The 9,673-nt window shown below is 50.6% G+C and overlaps 1 protein-coding gene across 1 annotated transcript; it reads right to left on the reverse strand.

Annotated features, from left to right (window-relative positions):
* Positions 1 to 7,836: 7,836 nt before the first annotated feature.
* Positions 7,837 to 8,499, reverse strand: LOC127799779 (uncharacterized). Its single transcript, XM_052334003.1, has one exon. It carries the CDS (start codon positions 8,497 to 8,499, stop codon positions 7,837 to 7,839), a length of 663 nt encoding a protein of 220 aa, XP_052189963.1.
* Positions 8,500 to 9,673: the final 1,174 nt, after the last annotated feature.

The following is a 9,673-nucleotide window of genomic DNA, read 5'->3' on the forward strand; positions in this document are numbered from 1 at the left end:
GGACCTGCAAGACAATGGAGGGCCGGGGCTTGGATCCCCCGGGGTGGACTCTGATGCTCAAATCAATAGAGTAAATGCGAGTAGTAGTAAAGGAGGGAGCTGTAGAGCTTGAATGTACCTGACGAGAGTCCTTGTCTTTTATAGGCGAACCCGTTTTGGGGTACCCGAGATGAGTGGGAACGACTCCCGAGAATCCCAGTCAAGTTGGGACGGGTCTTGCGGTTCGGCCCGAATTTCCCGGGCTCCGCTCCGGAGTGTTGAATTGCCACGTGTCGGTCTCTCAGGTGATCCGCGTGGCAGGTGAGACTATCAGCGTTTAGGGGTATTCTAGTAATTTTAGTTGGTGCCACATCACTTGCCCCCCACTCCTTGACCCGAGCTAAAAATCATGCTGGGTCGAGGAGTAGGTTACCTGACTGTTGATTTTTACTAAGACGCACGAGAGTGTTTTTAGAGTTGAGATTAGTGCTTAAAAACCCCATTTACTACCCCGAAATTATAGGGATGGGTTTTGGTTTGAGGGAAGAATTCGTTTGGAGGGAAACATTGTCATTTTGAATTTTTTCTTCCTTTAGGTCCCCTCTATATAAGCCCTAAGGCCCCACCCCACAATTATTATTTCAAGACAAGCATTCATCTCCTTGAGGTTAGTCTTTCCCATTCTCCTTTGCTTTTATTTTTCCTTATTTGTTATTTATTTATTTTTTATCTTTGCTTCCACTTCGTCTTTTTTGTTTGTTTTTTTTTTTTTTTTAAAAAAATTAAACTTTCCCTCGGCCAGGCGCCTCTGCCTGGCCGAGGTCGACCTGGCCAGGCCGCCTCGACCATGGCTGAGGTCGGCCTGGCCTAGCATGGCTTGGCCCGACCTCGGCCGCGGCCGAGGTCGGCCGTACTCGGCCTCGCCAAGGCGAGGTCGAGCTTCCTCGGCCGTGGCCGAGCTCTGGCTCGGCCATGCTCAGCCTCGCCAGATCTCGGCGAGGCCGAGCTCCTAGGCCACAGCAGAGCGCTTGGCTCGCCTGGCCGAGGTCAGCCATGGCCGACCCCCCTCCTGCTTCTTCTTTCTACAATTTTTTATTTATATATATATATATATATACATATATACCTACATAGATATATGGGCGTCCTTGGGTCGGCCATGGCCGACCCTTCGGACTTTTGCCCCTTTTTTTTTAAATTAATTAATTAATTATTATTATTATTTTTTATTCCTTGGGTCAGCTATGGCCGACCCTTGGGCTTCTCCTTTGTTAATAATAACAAAATGATCTTTAAAACAAGGCTTAACTTCACTAACCTGTTTCCTTGGCTCTTCTTTTTCGCAGGCGTGACTCAAGATTTTCCCAAGCTAAATCGCGCCTACTGAGCTCTCCGAGGCTCTAGCCCAGTCGTGGTTGTTTTTTCCTGACCTCGGCCTTTACTCTCCTGGTCAGTGACCTTCTCTTAACTATTTCTGCTCGTTTTTTAGCATGTCTTCTTCTTCTTCTTCCTCTGATTCCGAAAACTCTAGTACCAGCTCTAGTAGTGAGGAATCACACACCGAGTTATCCAGCCCCTCCCATGGCCCTCTTCGTAGGCCCGGGAAACTTAGGAGGCCTGAAAGAATTTCACTTCATCCCACTTCAGAGTCTCATGTGAGTAGTGATCCCAACTTAGGAAGCTTACCCGAGGATCTAACCACGGACCATTCTACCATAACCGAGAGGGAGTTGTTTTCCTTCCTCTGAAAATACCACCTCATTCATGATGAGTATTGGTATAGTGAACCCCGAGGTCTAAAAGCTCACCAGGCCCCCTATGGCTGTATCACCGTCTACGAGCAGGCCTTGGCTGCCGGCCTTAGATTCCCTCTCGCGACTCCTGTAGTTGAGGTGTTCGCTATTGTGGGGTTATGCCCCTCTCAGTTGACTCCCAATGGCTGGAGGTGCCTATCTACCTTCGTTCTCTGCTGTCGAGCTCGGGACATTGAGCCCACTGCTCATCTTTTCTTTAGGATGTTCAAGGTAATCTCCATTAGCAAAATTGAACCTCGATTCGCCTTTTCCCCTTTCAACCAGCGTCAGTTCGTAGTTGATAACCCCACATCGGTAAAACGATGGAAGAGTAGATTTTTCTTTGCTAGCTTGAAAGACCGGGTGGTCAGCTTCGGGGTGCCAGTTGGGTGGGCTTTCCAACCCTTAAAGGTCCGTAGTCGCAAGATCACGCAGGACGAGCTTCATAATATTCAGATCTTGAGGGAGCTGAACCTTATCAGCGCTCGGGTCCTGATATGTGATCGCACCTTGTACCTGGGGGGTTTATCCACTCACACTTGCTTCGAGCCTGATGTCACTTTGGGTAGTCATTTTCCCACTATTTTCATACTTGTCTAACTTGCTTTTCTTGCCCTTAATATCTTGTTTTCGCATTTACAGCTGAGATGGTGAGCACAGCTTTCATCTGGGGGAAGAACAAACGGAGACCCACGGAGGACGAGGGCGCCCCAACTCTCACGAGGGAAAAGGCTGCCTTGAATGCTCCTCCTGCTGAGGAAGGAGAGCCTAGTCGTGCTAAGAGGAAGAGGACTTCCCATCCTCAGAGAGAGCTCATGCCAGCCCCGGAGTCTCCTCCCCACAGTCCAGACCATGTTCCCGATTAGGGAGTGAAGGCAAGCGATCTCAGCAGGAACACTCAGGTGGCAAGACGTATGATTCACCACTTTGCCACTCCTGCCGATCGTCAGGTGTTGGCCGAGCAGTCCTCGGAGGCCATAGAAGCCGTATTGTGCAAGTATCTGGCCCAGGTAATCACTTATACTTGATCAACATCCTCCAGTCTCATCTATGTTGTCCTTACTTGTCTTGCCCATTGCAGGTGGTCACACTCGTTTTGGACTTTTCTGGACGTTTCTCTCAAGCTTCCAAGAAGACTTTGGAGCTAGACACCCAGCTGCAGGAGAGGGACGAGTTACTGGAGAGCCACAGGAAGAACTTGGATGAGTTGTCCTCCCAGCGGTAGGTTTCAGACCTACGTATTCAGGAGCTAGAGGCAGAGCTATCTCGGACGAGCTCCAAGCTATCCCGGGTGAACTCAGTCATTCGCCAATACGAGCGCAAGTATGCCGAGCCTATCAAGCTTCTTGAGGTAGAGGAGTTCCTCCAGAAGAACTTGCAGGACGCTTGGACAAAGGGATTCCAAGCTCATGCGACTGAGGTATTACGAGCTCATCCAGACTTGGACATGTCTAATGTTCGGTCTATTACGGAGATTGTGGCAGGGATGGAGGACTCGGAGATGGCCGGCGATGATGATGCGCCTCCTGATGCTTGAGCTTTTCTTCTTTTTCTAGCTGGGGCCTTTTGTACTTCCTCTATTATCATGTATTGGACCATCTCGCTTTTATACAATGTCGTTTCATTTTGACTGTTCATCTTTTGCTTGCGAACATATGGGCTGAGACTAGTTGAACCTCGATCCCTTCCATAGTTGACGAGGGTGAATCTGACCCTTGGTTCTCCCTAAGTCAACAATCAAGAGGGTGTTGTGTTGTAATTTTTCCTTGGCCATTAGTCCACCTTTGGGGGACAACCGAGGGCTCGTGACCTATGAATGAATCTTTTCGTGGCCATCAGTCCACCGTTGGGGACAGCCTAGAGCTCGTGACCCTTGGATTTTAGCTACTCCTACGCGAAGGAGGGTGTTAGCTAGAGTTTTTCCGTGGCCCTTAGTCCATTTTTGAGGACGGCCTAGGGCTCGTGACCCTTGGGTTTTAGCCACTCCCACGCGAAAGAGGGTGTTAGCCAGAGTTTTTCTGTGGCCCTTAGTCCATTTTTGAGGACGGCCTAGGGCTCGTGACCCTTGGATTTTAGCTACTCCCACGCGAAAGATGGTGTTAGCCAGAGTTTTTTCGTGGCCCTTAGTCCATTTTTGAGGACGGCCTAGGGCTCGTGACCCTTGGATTTTAGCTACTCCCACGCGAAAGAGGGTGTTAGCTAGAGTTTTTTCGTGGCCCTTAGTCCATTTTTTAGGACGGCCTAGGGCTCGTGACCCTTGGATTTTAGCTACTCCCACGCGAAAGAGGGTGTTAGCCAGAGTTTTTCCGTGGCCCTTAGTCCATTTTTGAGGACGGCCTAGGGCTCGTGACCCTTGGATTTTAGTCACTCCCACGCGAAAGAGGGTGTTAGCCAGAGTTTTTTCGTGGCCCTTAGTCCACTTTTGAGGAGGGCCTAGGGCTCGTGACCCTTGGATTTTAACCACTCCCACGCGAAAGAGGGTGTTAGCCAGAGTTTTTCCGTGGCCCTTAGTCCATTTTTTAGGACGGCCTAGGGCTCGTGACCCTTGGATTTTAGCTACTCCCACGCGAAAGAGGGTGTTAGCCAGAGTTTTTTCTTGGCCCTTAGTCCACTTTTGAGGACGGCCTAGGGCTCCTGACCCTTGGATTTTTCTTTGACGAAGTATAATCCTTTGTACGATTGCTATTAGATGAAGAGAATACGAAGCCTTGCCATTAGTCATAAAGAAAAAAAGTACAAAGAGATTCGGGGAATTCCCCTGCTCATTGATAAAACTTCCTTAAGTTCTGCACATTCCAAGTATGCTTCAGGGGCTTGCCTTCCATGTCTTCTAGTCGATATGCCCCCGGACTTAGGGATTCCACCTCCCGATACGGTCCTTCCCAATTTGGAGTTAGTTTATTCATGTCCCGGGGATGACTCACGTTGAACCATCGTAGTACAAGATCTCCTGGCATGAAGCTCCTAGCGTGGACTCGTCGATTGTAGTACCTAGCAATGCGCCAATTATATGCGGCTTGTCGAATTCGTGCCAGGTCTCGGAGCTCATCCATCAAATCCAAGTTGCACCTTAGCCCTTGCTCGTTAATCTCAGGATCGAAATGCTCCACTCGGTAGCTCCTCACCCCAATCTCGACAGGGATAAGAGCCTCTGAGCCATAACACAATGTGAAAGGGCATTCTCCTATAGCCGTTCGCGGTGTGGTTCGATAAGACCATAGTATACTGGGGAGCTCATCTACCCATTGACCGTCCGCCTTCTCAACCCGAGCTCGGAGTCCTTGCAGAATGGTCCTGTTCGTAAGCTCTACCTACCCATTAGCTTGAGGATGGGCGACTGAGGTAAAATGTTGCTTAATCCCAACTCTCGGCACCATTCTTGCACTGATCGGTCTTCGAATTGGGTACCATTATCAGTTATTAGCACCCTTGGAATACCAAACCGGCAGACGATGGATTTCCAAAGGAATTGTTTTACCCTCCGGCCTGTAATAGTCGCCACAGGCTCGGCCTCCACCCACTTAGTGAAGTAGTCGATGGCTGCTATCAAGTATTTGTTCTGTCCAGCCGCTAGTGGAAAAGGCCTGAGGATATCGACTCCCTACCTAGCAAACGGACAAGGCGAAGCCGGGTGGGTGAGTTCAGCTGCCGGGGTGTGAACCAGGTTGGAAGTTTTTTGGCATCTCTCACAAGTCTGGACCAAATGCCCAGCATCGCTCATCATTGTCGGCAAGTAATACCCCTGCCGAAGTGCCTTCTGGGAGAGAGACCGAGCTCCGATGTGACTGCCACAAATCCCTTCATGGATTTCCCTTAGGATGTAGTCGGCCTCGACCAGTCCCACACACTTCAGCAGCGGCTGAGTGAAGGATTTCTTATAAAGGTCTGATCCTACCAGTAGAAACTTGGCAGCCTGGCGCTTGAGTTTTCGACTTTCCTGTTCCTCCTCGGGTAGCCATCCCTTGGTCAGATGTGCTACGATGGGATCCATCCAACTTTCAACCCCTTCCACGCAAAGCTGCTCTACCTCAGTCTCTATGCTCATCTGGGGCAACGACTCCATGTAAACAGCTCGGGAATTCCTAGGGAAGGAAGAAGTAGCTATCCTCGAGAGAGCATCTGCCACTGCATTCTGTGCCCGTGGGACATGATTGATTTTCACTGTCCGAAATCGTGTCATAAGATCCTTGGCTATCGCCAAGTATTGGGCCATGACGTCCTCTCGGGCCTCGAACTCCCCTGTGACCTGCTGCACAATTAAGTTCGAGTCAGAATATACCTCCAGATCCCTGACTCCCATCTGTTCCGTTAGTCTGAGCCCGGCAATGAGCGCCTCATACTCGGCCTCATTGTTATAGGCATTGAACTCAAAGTGGAGGGCATACGGCCAAGCCTAGCCATCGGGGCCCTAGAGTAGTAATCCAGCGCCACTGCCTCCGACACTGGAGCTGCCATCCACAGAGAGAGTCCAAGTCTGGGAAATCCCTTCGCCTGCTTCCTCTGGTAGGGTACCCTCCACAATGAAGTCGGCAAGAGCCTGCGCCTTGATGGCCGGCCGAGGTCGATAGTCGATGTCGAAAGCACTCAGCTCTACTGCCCATTTGAGCATCCTCCCCGACAAGTCTGGCTTTCCCAGCACATGCCTCAGCGGCTGACTTGATAGGACGATAATGTGGTGTGCCTCAAAGTAAGGCCTCAACTTTCGAGCGGAGATGACTAGGGCATAGGCCAACTTTTCTGTTGGAGTGTAACGAATCTCAGCTCCGACTAACCTTTTGCTCACATAATAGACCGGCTTTTGAATTTTGTCCTCCTCCCGTACTAAAACCGAACTGACAGCCTCATCTGAGGCAGCCAGATAAATATATAGTGACTCTCCCGGCTGTGGTTTTGCCAGGACTGAGGGGGAGACTAGACACTGTTTCAGCTGCTCAAATGCCTCCTGGCATTCCTCTATCCATGCAAAATTCTGGACTCGAGTCAAGGCCTTAAAGAATGGCAATTGTCTTTCCGTAGATCTTGACAAGAACCTCCCTAATGCTGCTATCCTCCCGGTTAGCCTCTGCACCTCCTTGATACTTCGAGGGGGAGGCATCTCTAGTATGGCCTTTATCTTCAAGGGGTTAGCCTCAATTCCCCGGTAATGCACCATGAACCCCAAGAATTTACCAGCTGTAACCCCGAAGGCACACTTGGCCGGGTTGAGCTTCATCTGATATTGACGTAAGGTTCTGAGGCACTCCTCCAAGTCGTCCGGATGCTGTTCAGCCAATAGACTCTTGACTAACATGTCATCCACGTAAGCCTCCATGTTTCGACCGAGTTGAGCTTTGAACAGTTTGTTGATCAACCTCTGATATGTAGCTCCAGCGTTCTTCAGCCCAAAGGGCATAACTCGGTAACAATAGGTAGCCTTATCTGTGATGAAGGCGGTCTTTTCCTGATCTTCAGGGTGTAGTGGGATTTGGTGGTACCCCTGGAAGGCATCCAGGAAACTCATTAGCTGACACCCTACTGTTCTGTCAATCAACGCATCAATCCTGGGCAGAGGGTAACTATCTTTCGGGCAAGCCTTGTTAAGATCTTTAAAATCAATACAAAGCCTCCATTTTCCCGATCCCTTGGAGACAAGAACCACGTTGGCTAACCACTCTAGGTAGTTAACTTCCCGAATATGATTAGCCTCCATAAGCTTTTCCACCTCCGCCTCTATAGCTTTAGCCCGCTCCGAGGCAAGCTTCCTCTTCCTTTGTCTTACCAGCACACAATCCGGGTAGAGCCCCAAGCGATGTGTCATGATCGCTGGGTCTATCCCCGGCATATCCAGGGTAGACCATGCAAACACATCTTGATATCGACGTAGGAGTGAAAGGATCTCGGACCTCAAGGGCTCCTGTAACTTGGCACTGATTTGCACTGTCCGATCGAGCTCTTCCCCCAGTGGGACTTCCTCGAGCTCATCCATGGGCTCTGAAGTCTTAGGCTCTTCCGGACCTTCCAAGATGAAACTAGTAACCACAGTGGGAGAGGCAGCGAAATTCTGTCCCTCCTCCCTTACTGGTCTCTAACCTGCTCCTATACTTGGGTCTCTCACCTGTTCCGTCTCCATCTGGCCCTGACCAGCTTGAGGGACCGCCTCCTGATTCGGTCGTGAGTCTAACTCTGACCCCTTGGCCATAGTGGCACTCAAGGAGGCCACGTAGCATTCCCTAGCCTGCCGTTGGTCTCCTCTTACCTTGCCAATCCCTCCCGAAGTAGGGAATTTCAACACCATGTGATACGTACTCGGTACTGCCCTCAGAGCACTAAGCCCAGACCTACCAAGGATCATATTGTACGCCGAGGGCACATCTGCCACCAAAAAATCCAACGTCACCCGGGATTTATGAGGACCACTACCGACCGTCAGGGGCAACCGGATCAAACCTTCAGAATGGATCACCATTCCATCAAAACCCACTAATGGGACACGGACTGGCCTCAGCTGATTGAGCGTGAACCCTATCCCTAGGAATGCCCTCTTGTAGAGAATCTCTGAAGAGCTACCTGGATCCACGAGGATTCGCCTCATCTCCCACTCTCCCACTTGAGCAGTGATCACCAGAGGGTCCGAATAGTTGGGATAACTTGGAAGATCCTCCTCAGAGAAAGTGATGACCACCCCTTCCTTTATCGTGCTCTTGGGAGCAGTTGAGTGGGACCCTAGAACTATCCTTGCCGCCAGCATGTACAAGATAAACTTCTATCCCCCCTCCTCGGCGGGCTGCTTTCCTTCTCTCCGAGGCGGTGTTCGGCTTCGCTCTCGAAAGCGATCTCGAGTAGGAGACCTCCATCGATGCTCTGGCTTGGATTCTACCCTGCCCGAGCTCGTACCTCCTCGACCCACGAAATCTCGGAGGTATCCTCGGTTGATAAGCTTTTGTATTTCTTCTTTCAGTTAGATGCAATCTTCAGTATCATGGCTGTGGTCGCGGTGAAAACGGCAATACTTCTTTTTGCTTCGAGTGTTGGGTGGAGATTTCAGCGGGGGAGGACGTCGTAAATAATTCTTATCCTCCAATGCCAGGAGAATCTCTGCTCGACTTGTATTGAGGGGAGTGTAATTCACTAGGCTTCCACGTACACCCCCAAAACCCGGGCGATTGGGAGCTCGGGAGGGGCGATAGTCCGTCTTCTGCTCTGGCGCGGGCTTTTTCTTCTCTTTTTCTCTTTCTTTCCTGTCAGGTTGTTCTGCTCGCTTCACCTTCATCACCTCTTCGGCGTTGATGTACTTATTAGCCCAGGCTAAGGCCTCTGTGAAAGTACGAGGTGGAGTCTTGGCTAAGGACTGAGCAAATGGCCCAGCTCTCAAGCCATTCTGAAGAGCCACCATTGCGATTCGCTGGTTAAACTCATCAATACTTAATGCCTCTTCGTTGAACCTAGCCACGAAATCCCTTAGGGATTCACCCTGGTTCTGCTTGATGTTCACCAGAGCCATGGAAGACTTTCGGTGGCGCTTCAAGGGAGCGTAGTGGGCTAAGAAACAGGTCTTCAGCTCTTCCCAGTGGTTGATGGAACGATGGGGAAGGCAGGAGTACCAGGTCCGGGCATGTCCTCCCAAAGTGGCCGAAAATGCCCAGCACCACATCGCGTCCGACCCCGATTGCACCAGCATGTGAGAGGAGAAAAGCTCGACGTGGTCATAGGGATCTGTGCTTCCGTCATAGAGCTTGATGGAGGGGATACGAAACCTTTCCGGTGGAACCTCTACTATGATGTCCTTACTCAAGGGTTGGTTAGAGCCGAGGTGGAGTAGCTCTTCCTTTCCCTTCTTGAGTTCCTGGACTTGCTTCTCTAGGAAACGCAATCGTCTCTCCTGCGAAGTCCCTCTTTCTCGCGAGGGGGCAGAAGTGGATCCT

This window comes from Diospyros lotus, chromosome 4 (genome assembly GCF_014633365.1).
Source record: "Diospyros lotus cultivar Yz01 chromosome 4, ASM1463336v1, whole genome shotgun sequence".
Taxonomy (NCBI): Eukaryota; Viridiplantae; Streptophyta; class Magnoliopsida; order Ericales; family Ebenaceae; genus Diospyros; species Diospyros lotus.